The 25325-nt window shown below is 35.6% G+C and overlaps 2 protein-coding genes across 2 annotated transcripts; one reads left to right on the top strand and one right to left on the bottom strand.

The window, feature by feature from the left end:
- Positions 1-1582: 1582 nt before the first annotated feature.
- tlcd2 (TLC domain containing 2) lies at positions 1583-18483 on the bottom strand. The gene is made up of 4 exons (XM_026282203.1): positions 17920-18483; positions 17490-17572; positions 14585-14667; positions 1583-2270 (listed from the first exon to the last, which is right to left on the bottom strand). The coding sequence occupies exons 1-4, from the start codon at positions 18096-18098 to the stop codon at positions 1881-1883; spliced, it is 735 nt and encodes a 244-aa protein (XP_026137988.1). The 5' UTR covers positions 18099-18483; the 3' UTR covers positions 1583-1880.
- Positions 18484-20052: 1569 nt separating this feature from the next.
- On the top strand, positions 20053-25060 carry aifm4 (apoptosis inducing factor mitochondria associated 4). Its single transcript, XM_026282202.1, has 20 exons — positions 20053-20228; positions 20469-20561; positions 20653-20735; positions 20883-20992; positions 21228-21337; positions 21822-21866; positions 21960-22035; positions 22384-22496; positions 22638-22724; positions 22799-22890; positions 23016-23146; positions 23218-23333; positions 23418-23489; positions 23578-23641; positions 23738-23814; positions 23893-24010; positions 24231-24329; positions 24421-24496; positions 24598-24702; positions 24855-25060. Exons 3-20 carry the CDS (start codon positions 20668-20670, stop codon positions 24886-24888), a joined length of 1593 nt encoding a protein of 530 aa, XP_026137987.1. The 5' UTR covers positions 20053-20228; positions 20469-20561; positions 20653-20667; the 3' UTR covers positions 24889-25060.
- Positions 25061-25325: the final 265 nt, after the last annotated feature.

Here is a 25325-nt window from a genome sequence, read left to right as displayed (position 1 = left end):
AAGGGGTGTGTTCAAAAAAATAGCAGTGTCTACCTTTGACTGTACAAACTCAAAACTATTTTGTACAAACATTTTTTTTTCTGGGATTTAGCAATCCTGTGAATCACTAAACTAATATTTAGTTGTATGACCACAGTTTTTTAAAACTGCTTGACATCTGTGTGGCATGGAGTCAACCAACTTGTGGCACCTCTCAGCTGTTATTCCACTCCATGATTCTTTAACAACATTCCACAATTCATTCACATTTCTTGGATTTGCTTCAGAAACAGCATTTTTGATATCACCCCACAAGTTCTCAATTGGATTAAGGTCTGGAGATTGGGCTGGCCACTCCATAACATTAATTTTGTTGGTTTGGAACCAAGACTTTGCCCGTTTACTAGTGTGTTTTGGGTCATTGTCTTGTTGAAACAACCATTTCAAGGGCATGTCCTCTTCATCATAGGGCAACATGACCTCTTCAAGTATTTTAACATATGCAAACTGATCCATGATCCCTGGTATGCGATAAATAGGCCCAACACCATAGTAGGAGAAACATGCCCATATCATGATGCTTGCACCTCCATGCTTCACTGTCTTCACTGTGTACTGTGGCTTGAATTCAGAGTTTGGGGGTCGTCTCACAAACTGCCTGTGGCCCTTGGACCCAAAAAGAACAATTTTACTCTCATCAGTCCACAAAATGTTCCTCCATTTCTCTTTAGGCCAGTTGATGTGTTCTTTGGCAAATTGTAACCTCTTCTGCATATGCCTTTTTTTTAACAGAGGGACTTTGCGGGGGATTCTTGAAAATAGATTAGCTTCACACAGACGTCTTCTAACTGTCACAGTACTTACAGGTAACTCCAGACTGTCTTTGATCATCCTGGAGGTGATCATTGGCTGAGCCTTTGCCATTCTGGTTATTCTTCTATCCATTTTGATGGTTGTCTTCCGTTTTCGTCCACGTCTCTCTGGTTTTGCTCTCCATTTTAAGGCATTGGAGATCATTTTAGCTGAACAGCCTATCATTTTTTGCACCTCTTTATAGGTTTTCCCCTCTCTAATCAACTTTTTAATCAAAGTACGCTGTTCTTCTGAACAATGTCTTGAACGACCCATTTTCCTCAGCTTTCAAATGCATGTTCAACAAGTGTTGGCTTCATCCTTAAATAGGGGCCACCTGATTCACACCTGTTTCTTCACAAAATTGATGACCTCAGTGATTGAATGCCACACTGCTATTTTTTTGAACACACCCCTTTCAACTAATTCAACTAATTGCCCAATTGCACAGCCTTAAGAGCGTGCATATCATGAATGCTGGGTCTCATTTGTTTTCTGAGAATCTACTGAACCTACTGGTAACTTGTTTGCCACGTAGCAATAAAAAAATATACGAAAAACCTTGATTATTCTGGTTAGTCACATTGTACTGCTATTATTTTGAACAATACTGTATATATATATTCTTTCCATTTTTTAATCCCACATATGTAGTTCCTATTTGAGCAGAATATTTGCTTACATTTAATAGATAATGTATACATTCCATGGGGTAGCTTATGATTTGATTAAAGTAAACAGATCCAGTTCATTAGAATTGATAATGTTTTGATTCATTGTATAAATCATGCAGGAGTATTTGAGCATAAAGTTGCATGTGTCAATATATGTCATCCATGTCAGACAACTGTAAACGTGTGACAACAGCCATCATAATCTTAGCACAGCTTGAGGTCTATAAAATGAGTACATTTTGATCTAGTCGACAATCAGGTGTTACAGGAATGAAGTCAGTGGGTTGGAAGGAACTTTTTCCCGAAAGTCTGGGAATGGTGGCGATAAGAGTGGATTTGGTTGGAGCTGAAGCTGGAGTGGGAAGAGTCCTCTCCTTACATTTCTTTCTCCTTCTCTTTCCTCACATCCTTCTCGCGGCTGGACTTCATGAAGTCACTTCTCATCAGGCGGTAAAACAACACAATGTTCATGAGGGTCATGATGGCCAGACCCACGCTGCCGATGGTGTAGCTGATTAGGGGGATGAGGTCACGATTTAGCACCAGCCAGCGGGTCATCCAGGCCAGAGTGTTGATGCGAAACACTACATAGGTGCCCAGGTTGATCATACTGTTGACGCGGTAAAATGTACTTTTGGCCAGGCTGGCCATGCGGAGCACTTGCCTCAGGTGCAGAAAGATTGAATTGATCTCCACCAATAGAGCCACCACCGCAAAACCCACATACCTACAGGTCAACACAGAGATCCCGAAACAGGTGATCACCTGCAAACAAAAGAAATTGAGAGGCTTGATTAACAGCAATGCACTAAAATATTGGCCAAGGAAAACTTTAAAGGAATAATTCACCCCAAAAAATAAAAATAAATCAATTATTATGGAAAGAGGACTCATATTTTAGTAATGTTTAAAAATGAAAAACATCCTGATGGGACTTTTTTTTTTACAAACACACTGCTTTATAAGACGTTAATTGATGGATTGACGTTGTGTGGATTACTTGTGAATTATTGTGATGTTTTTAATCAGCTGTTTAGACGCTCATTCTGACGGCACCCATTCACTGCAGAGGATCCACTGGTGAGAAGGTGATGCAATGCTACATTTCTCCAAATCTGTTCTGATAAAAACACAAGTATTCTACATTCTGGAGGGATTTTCACTTTTTATAGTGTAGATGTTTGCTAGTATTTGATATAACAATACTTAATTTAATATTTAATAGCTTGGGCCAGATTTATTATTTAATGTGCTTAAATTCAGCAGCAACTCTTTGGTCTTCTCAATGCTAATCTGCTGTGAGGCGACGAGAAACAAATGAGAGTGTCTTGTATCATCTGATAACAGCAGGGAGAGGCGGAGGACAGGAATACAAAGGCTCTGTTGATCAGTCCTAAATGCAACATGACAACAGTCAAAGCCATGAGACACTAATCCAGCTGGAGTCCAACGCTTCAAACTCATCTAAAGGGTTTGGTCAATAATATCACTACCAATAGAGCACAATCGTGATATCAACCTTGATTCTGGAAGGATTTTCCTCATTAATCAACAAGTATTTATACAAATTCTTAAAGAATACTAAATCCTGAAACAAACCAACAAGCTCCGAGATTAACCAGTGCAAAAAAAACATGTGAAAATTGTGACTGTGTATGTGACGTCTCTTAAAAAAAGTGGAACAACATTAAATCAATAACTTTTATATATTGATAAGGTAATTTTTTATAGAAAGTCTTTTTGATCCATTTTTCATCCAAAGGAAATCTTGAAACATTTTTACGATCTTCCACTAGGTGGCAGTCTATGCCTAACATTAGAAAAACAAGCAGAAATTGCATAGATTAATCTAAACTAGCATGTCACCAAAAGCTCTATAACCGAGACTCTAACCGAAACGTAGTCAAACATTATAAAAAAAAATATTTACTAAGACCTCAACCATGTAATATTTACAGTAAGCAACTAACAATTATAATTCTAAACGTTATACAACTTTATCTAACTTATATAATTTTATTGAAGTTTATGAAACATGTACATTGGCAAACTGTCAGGTATAAGTCTTACGCAGAGCACAAAGGTGCAGTTACATGACGGTCCAATACTAAGTTACATGACCGTGTGGCTTTGCCGTGACATAACTCCTTTTGTAACAGGACATAAGTGATTGCCCGGTTGAGGCTGTAATGCAACCCCCGTTCACATGACACCCAGCTGGTCCTGCATAAGGCCAGTACTGTTATTCACATTAACACTACTGACACATACCTCTCTCAAAAGCCCCTGGTGTGTGTTTAAAGCAGGCAAGTAAAGGATGATGGGTTTCAACAGCTTGAAATCCAAACATACTTCTAGAATGTATAACGTATGCTCCATTCATAAAAGCAAAGCATGACAAAAACTGACCATCCATCCAACTATCTCTGTAAACACTTCTGAGTTGGGTTTACAGTGTCTAAAAGGTATACAGTCAGGCTACAGGAAACATGGTGGCTGAGAAATATTTCTGACTTTATAAAGCAATCAAATGCCCCCCTCCAAAATGCCAGTCTGTGGATTTAGCAGGACTGCTAACTCTATAACATGATTTTTGTCTGTTAATTCTTCTCTGATTGCAGTGATGGGCCCCTTTTAATAGGAAGATGCATGATTACAAAATAAGATTTGAGTGTCCTCAGTCTCATGACTGAGAGGATGTTGACCTTTGGCTAACGCTTTGTCTTTTCCTCAGGTCAAGATGTCTTACTTACGCAACGCAAAGCTGGATAAAGCTCTGAACATCACAAACAAACCTGTTATCTTCAGAAGACCCTATCCCTCCTTAAGGTGACATGAACATCCGTCCAGAACATGGAGGTTATAATAGCCTGATGAGACTTAAGTGAATGAACAGATTTTGTATCGGTACTGGAAGTGAAATGCAAAGTACTGTCTCCTACACAAAATGAGGTCAATAGGTGTTTCTCATGTCAAAGACATCAAAAGCAATTACTCAACATTGTACAATATGTAAAATTTAAATGGTGACTGTAATAAAGAGATAAAACACTCTTTAACTTCTGTCTTAGCCTTGACAAGAACATAATCATTGACAGGAAAAGAGCAAAGTCTTCATTTCATATACATCACATAACATGTTGCTTTATGTTAACTGATAGCTCCTGGTTGAACAGCACTCGCAACGGCAAGGCCATGGGTTTGATTCTCAGGGAACACACATACTGATTAAATGTAGTTTTATTATATACTTCTGTCCTGTAATTATGTTATAAATTGATAAAAAGGTGACAGTAAAGCCATTTATAATGCTACAAAATTAAAATTTTGAATAAATGCTGTCCTTTCAAACCTTCTACCTTCAAAACAGCCTTGCAGAGCATAAGTGATATTATAATGGTAGTGTATATAATGATGTTAATCCTTTAGTTGTTTGGATTAAATGCTGTGCTCAGAAAATTCCAGTTTACACAAAATACTAAAGGCTAGTGCTGGGAGATAAACCGGTTTGAATTATGCTCACAACATGAATAAAAATAAAATAAAAAAACGGCATACCAGTACAAGAGGCTAAGCAACATGTACAGTGATATGAATTGAGAGGAGATTCCGGTTAACTGCATACACTTCTGACTAATGGGTAGAGAACTATTAATAACACACAACTGATTCTTTATCTGGCCAAATGAACCCACTGTAAACGGCCATTAACAGAAACCAGAGATGCTGAAGATGGACGCAAAGAGGAGAAAATACTGTAGAAGGCAGATCAAGCTCACTGTTCACAATGCACAAAATAAAGAAATGATATGAATGTATCCCTGAGGGAAACAGACTCTCTTCAGAAAAGTTTAGATGGTATTTTCGTTTAATCTTACTTCTGTATAATGCATACTTAAAAAGCAAAGCGCTGCTTTGTTTACAGCGTTAACCAAAGAATCGAAGTATCGCTGCTGTTCCATAAGCGCCCCCTGCTGTCAGTGGGTGAATATGCAGTCTTATTCAGCCCGTTCTTTTTTTTTTTTTCATTCAGATGTTTTATGTATCATAATTTCACATAGATAAGGTGCGACCATTCTGTTTTTGCTTTAAATTTGTGGGAAGTGCGCTGACACACAGTGCCATTGTTCAAGTCCCGACTTGCAGAACTTTCCCGATCACCCCCCCCCCCACCTCACCCACTTTGCTTCTTGTCGACCTATACTATCCTATCTAAATGAAGGCATAAAAAAAGGCTTTTTTTTCTCTTTTTTTTATTCTAATCAAATTTACATCAAAAACTGCTCCTACTATATGAAGCGTGTCTTTTTGGATTGCGATTAAAATGCAGTGGTTCGGCGACTGTTTTTTCATGCAATCTGATTCATATAAAAGGCACAGTCAAGGAAAAACCAAAACAAACCAACAAACCAACCAAAAAAAAGTGCTATACAAGCTGCTTTCAGAGTGCTATGCATATAAATTGGATTTCATAAAAAAAATAAAAAATAAAATAAAAAGAATTCTCTCCAACATAATTCTGCAGACATTAAAACACACACACACCTTTAAAGTTGCTAAGCCTAAGCATGGGAGCAATGAAAAAGCACATGCTGATCACACCTGCCTATTTTTGTTGTTTACCACCAAAACAACGTTTTTATTTTCAATACAATTACGCATAAAAAGCATTAATGATGCAATAATAACATCACATTAGCACATGCCTGCTGGTTTACTCCCCTGTTGTAAATGTAAAGCTACATGTGTGTTTGGTTTCATAAACCTCTCCCTGCGGGGTCAATTATCATTAGAAGGGTCTCTACTTTCTCCATTACACACACACACACACACACACACACAAAAACATGGCAGACACAAATGGCATTTGGCATGGGATCAAAAAGGCTCCCCATGAGGAACTGAATGGGGGTGGAATCAGCACAGTCTCAAACCAGTTAACCTGGTTACAGTTGAAACTCGTTCAAACGCTTTGCCAGCAGGCCCATTTGAGCAGCATGTGAGGAATACTGAAGCTCAGTGAGAAATAGAGCACAGATGCCAATGGCTTTAGACCACATGAGGTGATGAGAGAAGAGTGGACAGGTGGACTAACAGAGAGGACACATGCTTCATTGAAGATAAACGTGAACACACACACACACACACGTTTTCTTTCCATAGACCTCTATTACTTTTATTCTGAGTAAACAATATTTTTTTCCCTAACCCAACCCTAAACCTGTCAAAAAAAAAAAAAAAAAAGCTTTAATATTTACATCAACGAAAAATAACTTTTGTTGAAAAAATCGTGCACTATTTACATTAATTGTAAAAAGTTTGGGGTTGAAAAATGGATTAATCAAGGATGCATTAAATTGATTAAAAGTGATAGTAAATACATTTATAATATTACAAAAGATTAATAAAAAAAAATTAAAAGGTGTTTTTTTCACTTTCTATTCATCAAAGGATCCTGAAGAAAATATACCAACAGTTTCCACAAAATGAAGCAGAACAACTGGTTTCAATATTTATAATAATAAGAAATGTTTCTTGATCAGCAAAATCATCATATTAGGATGATTTCTTAACGACAATGTGACACTGAAGTCTGGAGTAATGGCTGCTGAAAATTCAGCTTTCATGTCACAGGAATTTTTTGAATCAAATAAACTCTTCTAAGTTGAGCATGCTTCTCACTTCAGAAATAAAATGTAAAAAAAAAATTCACATCATAAAATGTCATGTGGTGCAACAAATTTCACTTCCAATTATTGAAAAATAAATGTACAAATGTTGTTTGGAAGTAATAATTAAGACAGATTATGAATATCATCCTAAATTTCGGTCTGTCCTCACACAACACTATCATATAAATGGTGAGTAAACAGCAGTAGTCATTTTTGAGTGCATTTTGTCTTTACAAATTTTTTTATATAAAAAATGCAGTGCAGCTGGTCTGTAACGCACAACCTTCCAATCACAGTAAAAGAACAGACACAAACACAGAAAACAGATACTCCCAGTTAAAGACATCTGAGAGCGAGGAGGGGCCAGATGCTGTGAGAAAGAGAAACTGGGCTGGGACATGAAGTTGCTGGAGTGGGTGTGTGGAAATCTAACCGTATGAAATAAAGGTGTTGAGAGAGGTGAACTCAGGGTGTGGTACAATGTGAGTGAAGGGAAAAAAATGTATGAATATGTGATGAATATATGAATGTGTGTTTATGAGCGCAACATTTACGTGAATCAATGACGAATTGTAAAATGAAATTTGTGAGTGATTATGCAACATCACGAATACTACAATGACATTTACAATATTACAATGGAAATTTGTCTATATAATCTCCATAATCATAGACGGGAAATAAAGGCATTAATCTTTAGTGGCTGGATGAAAGCGGGTCAGTAAATTGTTTTAATGAAGTTCTAAAAATATATGTAACCCTGGACCACAAAACCAGTCTTAAGAAACTAGTTTTTTTTTTTTTTTTGCAATAGCCAAAAAAAAAAATTGTATGTTGTTGATTTTTCTTTTATGCCATAAATCATTAGGGTATTAAGTAAAGATCATGTTCCATGAAGATATTCTGTAAATTTCCTACCGTAAATATATCAAAACTGATTTTTTTATTAATAACATGTATTGTTAAGAATTCATTTGGACAACTTCAATGGTGATTTCCTAAGTATTTAATTTTTTTTTCGCACCCTCAGATTCCAGATTTTCAAAAAGTTGAAATAACATTGACACTTAAGACTGGTTTTGTGGTCCAGGGTCACATATAGTGAAAACTGGATAATTGCAATGGAAAATAAGATTAAGTGTAGGAGATGCTGACACTCTTTTCCTCTTCACCCCTTGTAAATGATAATGAGGAGCATTGTGGAGATGTTTATTCAGTCATGGCCAGGACGAAGTCCATAACCTCTCCCTGACAAGACAGGTTAAACATGACATGACCCTCAAGGCAGAGCTATGTATGTAACACACCCATAAATAACATGGTCAAAGAAAAGCTACATAAAAAAAGCTAATAACATGGTTAAAGCTACAAAAGTTACTGACTTCCTCTTTTTCTTTTGTTCTTTGATGAAGAGACATCACAGCAGCTGATTATTAGGTTATTTGGCTGCTTTTACTTTAAGAGCTGCCACTGTTGAACGTGACGCAGATCTGACACACGTAATCGAAGTTTCATTCGCGCTTTAATATGAAACCTGTACCATTTTTTGTGCTCGTTTGATTAGAGCCTGGTGTTGAGGAGAAGTGAAGTGTGCTTCTGATATATTTTCTGTTTGAGGCGTCCATAAAGACCTGCTGTGTTTAAATTAAAAGCAATTCTTGTCAAGAAAAATTAAAAAGAGAGAGAAGCAGCAGTTGTGAGTGGGGTGGCCAACCCTTTAGCTCTGCCCATTTATTAAAGGGTTAGTTCACCCCAAAAATGTAAAATACGCCATAAATTACTGACCCTGAAGTCATCCTAGGTGTATATGACTTTCTTCTTTCAGACTAATCCAGTTGGAGTTATTTTAAAAATTGTCTTTGATCTTTCTAGCTGTTTGATGCCACTCAGCAGGTGTTGCACTGCATCGGTCCATGAGAAGTTTAATAAAAAGCAAATCCGTAAATAAAAAGGTGTCTCATACGGCTCCGGGGCATGAACAAAGGCCTCCTGTAGCAAATCCATGAGTGTTTGTAAGAAAAATATCCATTTTCAAAATGCAATAATCACTTTAATCTAACTTGTGCTCACTGTTGTAAACGAAGCAGTTCTGGGGGAATTCTCATGTGCCGATGCAGTGCAACACCTGCTGAGTGCCATCAAACAGCTAGAAAGATCAAAGACCATTTTTTAAATAACTCCAACTGGGTTAGTCTGAAAGAAGAAAGTCATATACACCTAAGATGACTTCAGGGTGAGTAATTTATGGGCTAACTTTCATTTTTGTGTGAACGAACTGCAATAAATATTAATCACCTGCATTAACGTGCTAATTTGGAAAGCACTAAAATAAATGAATAAATCTCTCTGAGGGAAAAATGCTCTTACAACATGGCATTTTGCATGTATTTGGCTGTCAGATCCAAAGCATGCTCTAGACCCTACTTTCCTAAAATATTCCACTGAGTCAAAGTTTGTTAGTGTAAATCAAAATAAACAAGACAAAAAGACAGCACCATCATCTTTCGGCATCTGGACAGGAATAAAAATAAACCAGGTCACTACTGATATGTTAAATCTGATAAACTGAAAAGGTCACACAAAAGATCAAAATATATTTAAGCACAATAGCATGTAACCTCCTCCCTTTAACCAACAAAACCAGCATTCATCATTCGGGAGCCATGCGAGGCATCATTCATACACCTATGGACAACTCAGTTTCCGTGGCAACCGGACACGTACTATGGCGGTGCTCCAGATCCACTTTGAGGATGTTAGACTTGAGGCATTGAAACATTCTGAATCGAACAGGACCGTGTGCCTTCAGGCCTTAATCTCAACTAAATAACCGCAACGAAAAAAGTGTTGGTAGCTTGGCAGCATTCCTGCATTTGCCATCGTCACTCAGATCACGTCGAAATTAACCTATATTTTCAAACTACATTGGAAAAATAAACACATCAGATGAAGCTACGTCATACTTCAAGGAAGCGCAACTCAAAAAATACATATTTTAAAAACATATAAATAGGAAGTTCTCAGAATAGAAATGGCTTGTCTAGATTTTGGTTGCTGGAAAGAAACAGATTTTATTTATAAGTGAGTTGTTTTGACCCCGACAGTGTGTCGTTCTGTAAGGTTTGTTGAAGTAAGTACGAATTGAGGTTTCTCATAATACGAGGAAGAGAGAAAGACCGAGAGGTTTTTAGGTCTAGAGGTTATAGAGGAAATTTCAAAGGGGTTTGCATTCAGTGGTCTCTGGTCTACAAGGGTCCTGGAGCATGAACATATGTGGACCAGATGTCCCTGGAAAATGCTGAATGCATGCTGCAAGGGGAGGAGGGATCGAGCCACAAATACACTACAGTCTGGAGCCAAAAGTGTTCCCTCACTCGTATACATTCTTTACTCTCATTCCTCCGCTGCCTCTTATTCTTTCCATTTCACTTCCAACAGAACAAAACCTGCTGTTAACCTTTGACCTACTGTCGATATATTCACTCTACATCATCATTTGCTCTATAACTGATAATGCAGGAACAGCTTAAGTCAACCGGTGTGTTAAATACTACATATTTGTCAGTGAGCAAGCAGTTTGTTCAAATTTTACAATAAAATATTAAATATAAAATACAAAAGGAGTCACAGTAAATCAAACATACATAAGACATAAGAGATAGGAAAACAACTGTCAGGTAAAGACATTAAGGAAAAAAAAAAAATAGTAAGAATAAAATGATAAATAATGGGGGGGGGCAATAAAAGAAAATAAGAAAAAGAAAATTCAGAGCAAAGAGCAACTGCCAGATAAAGACATGTAATAAAAAATAAATAATAATAATAATAATAATAATAATAAACAAACAAACAATTCATAGCGGATTGAAAAACAAATGCCAGATAAAGACTTTAGGGGATGAAAAAAAAAAAAAAAAAAAAAAAAAAAAAGAATACTACTACTACTACTAATAATAAAAATGACCAAAAAATAAATAAATAAATAAATACAATTCATAAGAGCAAAACAACTGCCAGGTAATGATATGGGGGGAAAATAAATAATAATACTAATGATAATAATAAAAAATAACAATAGAAAAAAAAGAAACAGAAAAAAGAGAAAAATAAACAAAACGAAATTAAATAATCAGACTAATTTCAGGTTCATTCTTAGACCCAAGACATCAAAGATGTCTGTCTGAATGTTTTTGTTTGTAATGGTGGTTGCTTTTAAAGTGATAAAACATTGATCTCACTTCACCAAATTGACTAGTTGGATGAAACTTCCCCACTGCACCATAGTCAAGTAAGCCACATAAATTGAAGAGGAACATTTATTTTACTACAAAAAAACAAAAACAAAGAGATGATCATTATTTGCTATACTAATCTTTGGTTTTACGGACACAACCTCCTTGAGAATGTCAGGCATGTTTGGGCGGTTTTCTTACTACAATCCACTTGTTTACCACTCATGTTACTGACAGCTTTATCCAGAGTACAGCAGCTTCAACCAGTCAGGGAAAGCTGCAGCTTTAACAGGATTATCAGGATCTACAAAAAATACAGGGGGTTGTAATTGAGTTTCCTGCCAGGGAACCACTCTACTGCCTAACTTTTGTGATAAAGTAAAATCTGTCAGTGAGCAAATACAATCACCTCAGGCTTCTGTGTTTAGGTGTACGAACAATCACCCTGCTAGACTCTAGCCAAACCATGGGACTCCCCCATTGTTTTGTATTTTTTCCACTGATTCCACATCAGCATGCATGGTATGAATGAGCTCCAATACAAAAATGATCACATCAGTCCCCTCTGAGACTTGAAAGCTTTAATTAGATAACTCAATTGTGTAAATGAATGGGGGATGAGAGATATTTGCTTTCTGAAGCACAGTTTCTGAGAAACTGATTTAAAGCAGGGTTGTGGTCATCCAGATGCCAAAAATATTATTGGGTTAGTGTGATGCTTTCCACAGAACCATCTCTGGAAACTTCAGCATTCGCAAAAGTCACAGCCAAGCAGTACAACCCACAAGCCAACCAAACCATTAAGTTGTTGCTTCTTACTATATTGGTATATGTCAACACAACTGGGTTGATAGTAGGCCTCACCATCAGTGTTTTTCCACCACAAATGAATGACTACTTACAATGTTTCCATACATGGACTTCCTCTTTACCTCAAATCAAACTTTTTTTTAATCTACTACCTTTTAAAAGTTTGGGGTAAGTAAAAAAATTTTGCCAAGTGTTTTTCTTTTCTTTATTCAGGAAAAGTTTTTTTTCTTTTTAAAGAAATTAATACTTTTTTATTTCCAGCAAGGGCACTTCAAATTTATCAAAAGTGATAGTTAACATTACATAAATATTAAGCAGCACAACTGTTCAGCTTTCAAAATAAATTATATTTTAAAATAGATTTTAATATTTTGAATTGTTATAATATTTCACAATAGCATGTTTTTTTGATAAAATGAAGGTGCCTTGATAAGCATATGAGAAAAAAATTTCCTATTCTTAAATTTGAATGAAAGTGTGTATAATCAATGCATCAAATTCGAAGGGAAAACTACACACAGTCTGGATAGTGTGAGGCAAGACGCCCACACCCATGTTGATCACATGATCTAAAGCTCCAATGATCCTTTAAGTCCAAAAAGGCTTTCCACAGACTCCCCAATTGCCTTAGCAAACACTTCCCCATAGACATTTTAATTTCTTGGAAAAAAAAAAAACCCTTTGTAATTGCATTTTTGGTGTGGAATGACAGACGTTCAATCCAACCTGATCCAGCAACAAAAAAGGCCTTTACTTGTTGACAGTCTGCATTCCGTTCAAACTGAGCAAATCTAAAACAAAGCTTCTCTTATTAGTACAGTTTGGCTCATGATATAAACAGTGGGGAAGAACGAGATGGGGTCGATTTGAGAGGGTCTGACAGTTTCTCACAGTGCCATTAAAGGAACACTCCACTATTTTTGAAAAAAGGCTAATTTTCCTACTTCCCTAGTTTAGGTCTACCGTTTTTGAATACATTCAGCAGATCTCCACGTCTGCCGGTAGCCCTTTTAGCTTAGCTTAGCATAAATCACTGAATCAGATTAGAACATTTGCATCTCGCTCAAAAATGACCAAAGAAAATCAAAAAATGTCAATTTTTAAAAATTAGTTACATTGTGTACTAAGAACACCGTAAAAAATGAAAAGTTGAGACTTTCTAGGCAGAATAGGCTATTTTCAGGCACTGCGTAACATCACTGCGCCTATTGCACCTATGGTATGGCAGCAAAGTTTCTTTATTACGCTGGAATGAGAGTATAGATCCTAGCCATATCGGCCTAGAAAATCAAAACTTTTAATTTTCCGTCAGCTTAGTATACAATGTAACTACAGGAGAGAAAACGGTAAAACACGACTGTTTACTTCTAGGGGAGTTGGAAAAAGAGCCTATTTTCAAAAATAGTGGAGTGTTTCTTTAAGAATCTGGCAGCATATTCCTTCCAGCCAATTTACTGAATGAAACCTCAAGAAAAGAGGGAACAACAGAGCCACAGAATGAAGCTGGCTACTTTACCAGGTGGTGACGCCACAGAACCCCGAAAGAACTGAAGCTCAGAAAACCCGCTGAACTCAATGCAAGTGTTCAGACAGTGTCCTTCCTTGTCCATCAAAACAAGATAAACTGGCTGTGATAGTCCGTTTAAGAACGGAGTTAATGCAAAAGATTTGTTCAGTGGCTTCAATATTGACTTGTTTATTTTAAGTATCTAATCTATTTCAACAGCTTAACTTCTGTTGACCGTAAAACCACACCTTTTTCCAAAAATATGTCAAACCACAAACATGGCAAATACAAGGTGGTCAGACAGGTTGGACTATTTGAATACACTGAAAGGGATGAGTAATACAGAAACAGCTCTTGGAATGATGTTACTGTTTACAATCAGAACCCCCTTCACAACTAGCCAGTGGCTGTCTTTTAATTCTTATTATTTATTGTACTATTTCATGTTAAATTCATGAAAATTTAACAGAATAACCATTAAAGTTTTTATTTCTGTAATGCAAAAAGTAGTGACATGTTATGTTAATAATAAAAATGTTATAAGTTATTTATTTCACCATAAATCAGTAAAAAAAAAAAAAACAGTATTTATCCATTACAGTATTAGGATATTAGAAGAACGCAAGGTAATGAGACTTTTCATATTAATAGAAATGGAAAATATTCAGGCAAACACATCTGGAAGCATCAGAAATTAGTATTTGGAGGAAAATGTGCTTAACTGTCAAAAACTAAAATCTCAATGTTCTTAAAAATAGCTTTTAAATTTGGGTATGTTTCATGATTTACATATATAGCAGTTAAGTCTAGCTTTCTGGAATTTTTTTTATATATATTCCATGCTTTGAGTCTACTCACCACTACATGGTGGAAAAGGAGCTCCCATGAATGACTGATCTTCTGGTTGATAACCATATCAAAGAAGTCATATATAAAGTACCCTGAAACAAAAAAATGCATATTAACACTAGGGGTGTGTGATATGATGATAAAAATATCTCCACAATCTGCTTTAGAAAAAATATCGTAGTATTGTGCTACAGTGCACATTCTATCAGCTGCAGTTCTGGGTCCTCCGTCATATACTGTACAACGCCACATGCATTCACAGCAGTGTTAATTCAGTGTAGAGTTACTCTCTCATCATTTGCATGTGCTTTTAAATCTTTCATTTGCGCGATGGTTTGTCCTGTGCTTTTTCTGAGCATCGTATACACCCGAAGCGCGCGTGCTAAAGTCTGTCAAACAGCACCTGATTAAGAACTAAGCTACCTTTTGCACTAATACTGTCAAAACACACAAGGTTTACATGTAGACTTATACGTTAAACGTGCCTGTATATTAGATGCGTGAAGGTCTTAAAGGGACAGTACACCTATTAAAAACACACAGCCTACTGTCATTACTGTCAAGGGATAGATCACCTTAAAATTTCATTTCTGTCATTTATTTACTCACTGTCATGTTGTCCCAACCCTGTATTCATTTCTTCCTTGTGCTGAACACAAAAGAAGATATTTTGAGAAAATACAATCACTTTTGAGTGAGTAAATGGTGGTATAATAATAAAACACTGTGACAGAATTGACAGACAGCTGACAATTTTTTGGGGGGTAAACATTCCTTTTAAATGTTAATAAAACAAAAAAACACAAAGAAAAAAAAATCACTCACTACTTTGAAGAAATTTATTTTAATACAGTCGCTTTAGGAATCAGTTTATATAGAGTTTTATTTTTATATTTGTTCATTCAATTTCTTGAATGCTCCTGCTAAATAAACCTATTGTACCTGAAAATAAGGCACTGTTGATTTTATTTGTTTATAATGTGTAGTTGTAATGTGTATCTTTGTCATTCTTTTATCTTTGTTGTTAAAAAAAAGGAACAAAAATCTTCGCCCAAAAAATGTGATTATATATTTTTTCCATATCGCCCACCCCTAATTAACACTATATCTGTCCAACAGTGGGTCATTCAACAGGTTTTTCCAAGCAACAGACCCAATGTCAACAATTGTGTTGGTTACCAAGATGCCATTTCCGAAGAGCTATTAATATCCATCTCCCAATATGAGGGTCTCCATGGAGACTGCATTTTAGAGCAGTTCAACAGCAAATGTAGCTCCATATTGTAGACCTAATTCATATAAATGTGCTGATGAGCATTTTCAGTATACACGCCTGTTTCCGGATTCCATGTGTATAGTTCATATTACCCTTATGACAATGTTCATTTTCTAAAAAAACAAGCCATAACACCCAAGGATGAACAAATATTCTACAAAAAAAAATGTTTTTTTCCTTTGCAGGATGAACGTATAAACTCAAAACACTTTGCTTTTTATCTAATGAGTCATATTAGAAGGAAGTTTACCTCAGTCTTCCAAATAAGACTTGGAATTTTGTCAAATTTAAGAGCTGTAGAGTTATAAATTGGCTGATATGCATGTCAAACCCATGTGCCTTGCAGTTCACTTTTTATGGACATACATTATATAGCGATAAGCAAAACACATTCTGTATAAAAAAATACAAAAAATTATATAAACTGTAAAAAGAGTATAAAAATAAAAGTACAGGCCTATTCATTAAGAGTCATGTGACTTGAGGGTAGCACTCGTGCCTGGGACGGATCATAAAGCTAGCCATTCATTCTGTAGCTATAGTTAACATTTCTGCCAAATGCATGTGGGCTTCCTCCAAATATTTAAAATATCTCTGGTATTTGGCAGTTTGAATGGGAATTATCTACTTTTTGGCTGAAATAAACATTGTAGTTAACTGCGCAACATTTAAGAGTGACGTAAAATAATAGCACAATACACAAATAATAGCTAATAATCCAAGAGGAATGACATGCAGCCAGTTTCTGTAAAGCTGCATATTTTGCTGTAAGTTTCTTGTCACAGTCTTATAACTGCAATGCAAGAAAACAAATCATTATTTTAATGCAAAGAAAATAATAGATTCTAAAGTATTTATTCACGTAAATTGGTGTTCCCAATCAAAATCTGCGCGAAAGAAGCTGATAAAAGATTGAATCTAATATTGGGTATATTATACAGCTTTCCAAGAAATATATAAGTACTTTTTAAAAGGCTAGTCATTTTTGAACAGGAGCACAACAAGAAACAAGAAATCTCCAAGGGAACAAAAATAATCCAATTTTGTTTTTTAGGAAGTTGTTGAACCCCAGTGAGTAAGCTTTAGTTCAATGGGTTAAAATTAAGCAGCATTTTCAGGAAAAAGAAAATCCTCTCCAGGTCAACATGACCAAAACAAAACACTAGGATTAATTAATGCAGGTTTAAATAAGAAAATTGTATATTGGAATAATATGACTAACCATTGACAACAAATGTAAAAAAGAAAAAACACAATTTTAAATAAATAAAGGAGGGGTGGTGGGCATCTAAAAAAACTTTAAAGTCATTTTAATTGAGCAACATAGGGTTAATTGTCAAAAATGTCACAATGCAAAAAAATAAAAATAAAATAGCCTTAATTTTGGGGTGAAATATTAACATTAAATTAAATATGACTTTGAAGGAAGTATTTATTCGATTTACCAATCTATCAAGTCTATCATGTTAGGGTCACCTGTCAAGTCTAACCCACTTACATTCAATTACTGAGTGGTTAGTGTGGGCACTGTCGTTAGTAATACACGGGCATTAATGTCTATACACCCGCTCTCAAAAAATTAAATAAATAAATAAAATAACACCATAAAACACATATATGATAAAGCTTTATACTCACCGATTGATACAGATACCAAGGCGTGAGAGAAAACGGAGTATGTTTCTATCAAATCCTCAGCCATCTGGGGATGCATGCAAAAACTACAAACACATACGACGTTTTACAATCAGGGAATGGCTTTTAAAATAAAAATACACCACATTTGTGAAATATGTTGTGTAGTTGGCACATTAACTTAAACCACAAACGCTAAAATCTTCAAGTGGCATGAGCCATTGGGGTAAACGTGTCGTCTGTGTGCTGGTTATCAAACAGCCATATCTGTTCAAATACATCCGTTCAACATAAAGAGGCAGCTGAGAAGATCTTACTCTTGAATGAAATTCTCAAGCATCTGACAAAGGCATCAACAGACAGTGCAAACAGGAATATATGGGTGTGTAACAATGCATTCTCCATGCACATGTGGGGGAATTCTGACACTCACCAAAGCACGGACCACACTCCAGTGAGGAGACTGTGCACGAAAGACGTGGAGATGTTTTTCCATTTCCAGACGTTCCTCTGGGCTGTCTCGGGGATGGGAAGTTTCCCGACTCCATAATTTACTAATTTGAAAAAGCCTACCGAAGACCCAGTGGTCAAAATCACTGAATTCAACTCCATATTTTAAGCGCGCGCTTCTATCTTGTTGTCACTAGCCAAATCTCTCGAGCCCGTCTAGACCTCAACCCGTTTCGCGTTTTATCTGTTATTTAATCAAAATTGCATCCCGGTAGCTTGAAATTTATTTCATTTTCACTTTCAGTAATGCAAACATATAAGAATGTTGGTAGAGTCCTTGTATAATTAAAAAACGATCGATTATTCTATCTTTGTTGATTAAAAAAACAAAGCTCTTTGATTCAGCGCTCGGTTTGTTCACTCCGATGTAAAGCTAAGCAGACACTAGTGGCACAGTAACGAGTGGCAACAATTATATAGTAGCTAAAGTGTGCGTTACAAAATCCTGGCGCTTGTGTAACTTTTTCTCCTTTACAATAACCAAACAAGAGAATCCCCGCCCAATCATCGTGAGGCGCGGTTGAGCAAATGAGCGCCTCAATCGTGCTTTCCCTTGTGTCTATGTCCCGCCCCCTTTGTCAAAGTTGCATTGTGGGAGATGTAGTATCGGCGGGGATTTCGTAACTTGCAAGAAGGGAAAAATCTAAGCTGTCGGTCGGTGTCCTCAGCTCTACATCTGCAAAATGATGAATAAAGAATGTGAAGAAAATATATTTAAAAAATCGCACTCATAATAACGACTTTGTGGTAGCGTTTATGTGAGTTCAACGACTTTACTTTTGATGTGCCATTGAGCTTCTCCAGACTCTTTCTTATTCCATCTGTCTGAAAAAATGAATTATATTTAACAGTCTTATACATAACTTTTAATTGTTACATAGCATTTTCAAAATACTACTACTACTACTACTAGGCCTACTACTACTACTACTAATAGTACATTTATTATAAACCAATACAAGCTCATTTGTTGATGTTCATTTAATAAATCGTTGCAGAAGACTTCGAGTTCGCAGCTTATCGGTTCTTGAGACGGTCAATTCAGTAGTAAACAATTTAAGTAATGTTTAAAATGTCTTTTCCACCAGAGAGTAATTTGAGATGAGGTGGGACATGGAATTGCATAATTCGTATGTGATGCATGTGTTCACAGATTTGGATACAGTGGAAAAATTAAACTACTGAGTCTGAAAAGTGTGTTTTAATGATAGACTGAGTTTAATTGTTAAAAGTCGCAAGGGGTTCCGTCGTCTAACCAGTGGCGTCGAGCGACATCTAGTGGTTCTCTTCATATAACACATGCTGTGTTCCACAATATTTATATATATATATTTTAAATTCAGTGGAAGTCCATGATAATCAAAATTGTTTGTTATAAAACGGATAGTTACGGTCCTTGATTCTGATTGGTTTAGGCGCGTTCGAAGCCGTTATTACAGTAATGTACACTACTGTAAATCACACTACAAAGTGACAAACACCTTTGTTTACTTCTGTGTGTTGCTGGGCAACCACTTTGTTGAAACCACCCTAGATAGATGGGGACCACAGTTCTGTGTTTGTTTTTAATTTTAGGAATAAACATTGTAGGCTTTTATACCTATGTTTGATAGTCTTTTACCTTTGGTTCTTTAATATTTTGAATTGTTTTAGCTTTTTTTGTAGTTAATTTAAATGTTAAGTTTTTTTATTTTGTTGTATACATTTGTCATTTTATTTATTTATTTATTTATTTATTATTATTATTATTATTATTATTTAATGTGTATAGTATTTATACAGTTTTAGCTTTTCGTTTTGGATCTGATAGTAGTTGTTTTTAAACGACAATTGATTGCGTCTGTTGTCCACATTTGTAAGTCGTTCTGGATAAAAGCGTCTGATAAATGACTAAATATAAATATATAAATATGCACCCCTAAATATTATGAATTTCGAATTTGAAAATATCTCTCTCTCTCTCTCTTCAAATACTTAATTGTTTCGACAACAACACACATATTGTCTATAATGCACACAAGAAACAGGAAGCACAACTTAGATCGCAGAAGTGGCTTCATTACCAGCTTCACCCGCGCGTTTTGATGTCACCGCCGCGAGCGCTGATTGGCTCACAGCTTCGCCGATGCTGTGTCACGATGAGGTGTCAGAGATTTAACCAGTTTATCCTGAATGGACTGCAACGAAACGGACAGGAAGCTGTTTGCGAACCTAAGAATATCGTCTAGACGGGTAAGAAATTAGGAAAAGGATAAAATGCGCGAGGGCGACGCGAGATACTAGCAACATTAGCGTATAATACTACTACAAATATGTCTAGCATTATCGTGTTGTCTTGTGTTAAATGTAATTTCAGCTCAGGGTGTATTGTTTCAGAATTCTCAGAAGTAACTGGCAAGTGTCAATGCGCTTTCCTTATAAAAAATGTATAGCTTTTTTATAGTTTTACCTAGTGATGCATTTGTTTTACAGTTGAGCGGTGAATACTGTGCACTTGAACTTCACTTCCAGTCTTGAATGTTAACAACAGCAGCTCATTGACCAGACGTGCTTTGCTGTATAAAGGTAGTACACATATTAATGGTTGAAATGCACCTGTTGGACAGTGAAAACTTTTGTTACGTTCTTGTGTTTATTACTGGTATTCCTTAAACAGAAAATAACAACAACAATGGAAACAAAACAGTGTGACGAGATCACGGAGATGGTGTGTTTAGAGTCGGATTTGCAGGATGGACAGTAAGTATTTTTGATTTGCAAACAAAAAAACAAAAAAAACCCTTGAGACTTGTATGCTTGTATTGATTATTTTATATATTTGCAAAAAGAAGAAATAATAGTTTGTTTATTTAATGTGGTATCATGTCACTTGTGTTTGTGCTACAGAATGAAAGCGGTTGAGGTGGACCAGAATAAAATCCTTTTGGTGCGCAATAATGGAGAATTTACTGCGGTGGGTGGTCTGTGCAGTCATTATGGTGCACCACTTATCAAAGGTAGAGTATAGTCTTATAATTATTCAGTCTCATGAAATAACAGTGCACTAAATAACCCTGCCCTATGTTTACTTAGCTCTGTACAATGAAAGCATGTTTTGTTTCTTCAATTCATCATTTTGAGTCCTTCACCTTTGTCATTCTTGTGAACTATCGATTTACATTGCCTTTATTTTTTCAAGTCTATAGTGGCATTGTGTTTCCAATGATCATAAAAACAGTGTTGTGCTTGTAGGTACATTGGTTGGAGATCGAGTTCGTTGCCCATTTCATGGAGCATGTTTCAATACTAAAACTGGAGATATTGAAGAATTTCCTGGACTGGATTGTCTGCCTAAATACAAAGTATGATTAAATAATACAGGACTGAACACACTTTTTACTAAAATAACGTTTTTTTAAGGTTTTTTTTTTTTTTTTGAAGGTTCCATAAATAATTTTTAACATCCATAGAATCTTTCTATTCTACAAAAGGTCCTTGGTAGAAAAGGGCTCTTCAGATTATTTAAATGTTCTTCACATTAAGAAAAATAATGGTTTGTTTAAAAAACTGCTTACTTAAAGATTCTTTGGGGAATTTGTATTACTGCAAAAGCCAGCTAGCTTTTGGAACTTTAATTTTTTTCAACTGTATTGTAACGTGACTTAAGAAATAATTTATTTATATATATATATATATATATATATATATATATATATATATATATATATATATATATATATATATATATTATTACTGTTTATATTGTATTTAATGGAATTACCCATATATTATGAATGAAACCTTTATATTTTTATTTATTTATTTTTTCTTTCCTTTTCTGTTAAGGTCAAAGTTGAGGGTGGTAAAGTTTATGTGACCACTGATAAAAAGGTTAGTCTCATACCATCATGATTTTATTTTGTGGTTCACTACAAGATGAGCTGCTTTTTTTTATGAATTGATTTTTTTTTTTTGTTGCATTAGAAACTGAAAAAGCGTGTTAAGAAAATGAGCGGTAGAGTGCCTGGAGTAACTCACACAGTTGTTCTGATTGGAGGAGGTGAGGAATTGAAACATTATCAAACCTTTATATATTAAATGTATATTTTATGCAATAATACCTTTCACCTCATCTTTGGATGTTCATCACCCCCTATAGGTTATATGGTGTACTGCATGGGGTCAGCAAATTCATAAAAATGTTTACTAAAATGCATTATTTAAATGCATTAAAAGTTAATTGAAAGCAAGTTCAGCTAAATGTTTCATTGTTCCATACACATTTAAATGTATTAAGTAAAGTTTAATTACAACATAAAAGTCTGTCCACCATGACCTGAATACATTTGTAGGCCTCTAGTCTGTCGTGGTAGGCAGTGAAACATTTGTGTGTGTTTGTGTTTTACAGGTCCAGCTTCACTGCAGTGTGCAGAAACCCTTCGTCAGAATGATTATGAAGGGAGAATTATAATGGTTACCAAAGATGAACAGCTTCCTCTAGATAAGACCAAGCTTAGCAAGGTTGATATCCATGGATCATAGATGAAGCAAAACTAGATTATATGATTTTAATAGCACCCCAATGTTTTACTGAATTAACAATCTAGAGTAGTTTCTTGTTCACTGTTAATGAAGCTGTGGTGTGTTCACGGACCCCTCTAGGCAATGAACATTGAAATTGAAAAGGTGCTGCTACGACAGAATGATTTCCTTCAAGAGCATGGAATTGATGTGTGGACTAAAAAAGAGGTGAGTTTCTTTAATTTATTTTCCTAGGAGAATTTCTGGGATCACATGTATTAACAATAATTTGTCCCTAAAAGGTAAAATCTGTTGACACTAAAGCTAAAACTCTGACTTTCGATGATGGCACTGACCAACACTATGACCAGCTTCTGATTGCTACAGGTGGCAGGTTAGATCATATTTTGTTTTTACATAAACGTCTCATAAATAAAGCATGGCACCATATGTAGTGATAGACATATGGACCTTTTATCTTGATGCAAAATCCAATGAATTATGTAATTATGTTTTTAGGGCCAGACCACTGCAGTGCCCTGGAGCTGAACTTGAAAATGTGAAATTGCTGGAAAGCTATAAGGATGCCAAAGAAATTCATCAAATGAGTGCCGGCAACAAGGCCATCATTGTTGGAACTTCATTCATAGGTATACAAAAAACCAAAGTATTCTTTCATGAACGTTGTTGCAAATTATGACATTCGATTATCAATTATCAGGAATGGAAGTAGCAGCTTATCTGTCTGACAAGGCAGCCAGCGTCACTGTTATTGGCAGCAGTAAGTTTCCTTTCCAGTCATCACTGGGTCCAGATATTGGAAAAATGACGATGCAGGTCAGAGAACATTGTGGTATTTTCATTGTCTTTTTATTTACTGCTGTACACCATCAATCATGAATAATTAACCTCCTTTTAAAGATGCTGGAAGAGAAAAACGTGAAGTTCTATACAAGTAATGGTGTGGCTGAAATACGGGGTGAAAACGGAAAGGTAAGAAGAAGCATATTACTGCATTTCTAAACAATCATAGAGCTGACGTCAGTGCATCATAAACAAACTATCTAACACAATTGTTTAGGTTAAGGAAGTTGTTCTGAAAAATGGTGAAGTCCTTCCAGCGGATATTGTAATTGTAGGCATTGGTATGTACAAAAACAATTTTGCCATAGCAGTTTTTTTGTTGTCACTGAAACAAAGACATTTTTTTCCTAACAATTACATTTATATTTCTTTCAAAGGTGTCATTCCCAACTCTAATTTCCTTAAGGAAACATCTTTGGAAATTGATTCCCGCAATGCTGTTGTTGTTGACAAGGTAACAGCCTTCGAATCCCATAGAGCGAACACTTTAATTATAAAATATAGCCGTTTTTATGATAGCTGTGTTTTGTAGTTCATGAAAACCAACATTCCTGATGTCTTTGCTGCTGGAGATGTGGTGTCCTTTCCACTTCCTTTGGTTGGCCATAAGAGAGTCAATATTGGACACTGGCAATTGGCACAAGCTCACGGTACCACATGATATAATAATCAGATTCTGAATGTTCAAAAATACTGGGGTCTGTTAGATTTTCGTTTAAAGAAATACTCTTAATACATTTATTAAACAAGGACACATTAAACTGATCAGGACTTTTACATTTCTACCAAACAATTCTGCTGTTCTTTCTGTTAATCATTCCTGTAGTATATATGGTAATGTGTTAAATATGTGGTTGCGGTCCTCAACAGGAAGAATCGCAGGCTTAAGCATGCTGAATCAGCAGGTTGTGATAAATACTGTGCCATACTTCTGGACCATGCTGTTGGGAAAAAGTATTCGATATACAGGTGATCATTCCAAGATAAATATCCCTTTCCAGAGCAAATATAATATTTTAATAAAACCATTTTAACTCTTCATCTTTTTTAATTATTCTAGGCTATGGAGAAGGATACACTGACATTGTTTTCAAAGGAAGCACAGAGGAAAGAAAATTCTTGGCATTTTATATCAAGTAAGCTAATAGTTCATGAAGAAGCCTTAAAAATCAGTCAGATGTTTTATATCTTGAAATTAGGAGCGCTCTTCATCATCACTGTTTATATTATAATCCAGAGATGAAGAGGTTGTTGCAGCTGCCAGCTTGAACTTTGACCCTGCTGTCGCAAGGTTGGCAGATATGTTAATGATGGGGGAGAGGATCACTAAGGCTCAAGCGCAGTGAGTATCAATAAGTTACAAACCCTCAACACATTTTGTATCCATAATCCAGAACTATGAATTCAAAAGCTATTTTTGAATTTATTGGCATGCATTTCAAAAGTGAAACCTGTTTGGAGGATATATTACAGGATTTTGTTCTACATTTACAGATCTGATGACCTCAGCTGGTTGCAGCTCCCATGAAAGTGCTTTGGCAACACTTACCTCATTTACAATATTGATTAAAGATTGTCCATCTGTCATTATATTTGACTGACTGACCTATATCTTATCTTCATTAACAAAAACAGATTGGTACTGTATTTTATCTTCAATATAAGCTTTTTCCACATAAATGTTGTTTTGTCCTGGAAGGAATAAACAGTTGTTGTGCAGTTATTCTTAGGAACAGCTGAAGACCAGCTGTAGCACTGGGATAAGCATTTGTGCCAGCAATAAATTATTTATTCTTCAATGCCTATATATATATAGTATTGTACTTGTAATATATTGTATTGTAAAAAATAAATACAAATAATATATATATATATATATATATATATATATATATATATATATAATAAAAGTTTCTGCTGACACAAATGCTTAACACACACACACACAGACACACACACTGAGCA

The sequence above is a fragment of the Carassius auratus genome, chromosome 15 (assembly GCF_003368295.1).
Source record: "Carassius auratus strain Wakin chromosome 15, ASM336829v1, whole genome shotgun sequence".
Classification (NCBI taxonomy): domain Eukaryota; kingdom Metazoa; phylum Chordata; class Actinopteri; order Cypriniformes; family Cyprinidae; genus Carassius; species Carassius auratus.
Note: the sequence above shows the minus strand (reverse complement) of the source record. Positions and strands in the feature narration are given on the sequence as shown.

Coding starts and splice junctions, on each gene's coding strand:
- tlcd2 (XM_026282203.1), bottom strand. CDS start 18,098: ATGGAGTTGAATTCAGTGATTTTGACCACTGGGTCTTCGGTAGGCTTT. Junction 17,573..17,919: donor GGAGTGTGGTCCGTGCTTTG/GTGAGTGTCAGA, acceptor ATGTGTTTGTAG/TTTTTGCATGCATCCCCAGA. Junction 14,668..17,489: donor CTTGGTATCTGTATCAATCG/GTGAGTATAAAG, acceptor TTTTTGTTTCAG/GGTACTTTATATATGACTTC.
- aifm4 (XM_026282202.1), top strand. CDS start 20,668: ATGGAAACAAAACAGTGTGACGAGATCACGGAGATGGTGTGTTTAGAG. Junction 22,036..22,383: donor AGTTGTTCTGATTGGAGGAG/GTGAGGAATTGA, acceptor TGTGTTTTACAG/GTCCAGCTTCACTGCAGTGT. Junction 24,330..24,420: donor AAAAAGTATTCGATATACAG/GTGATCATTCCA, acceptor TAATTATTCTAG/GCTATGGAGAAGGATACACT.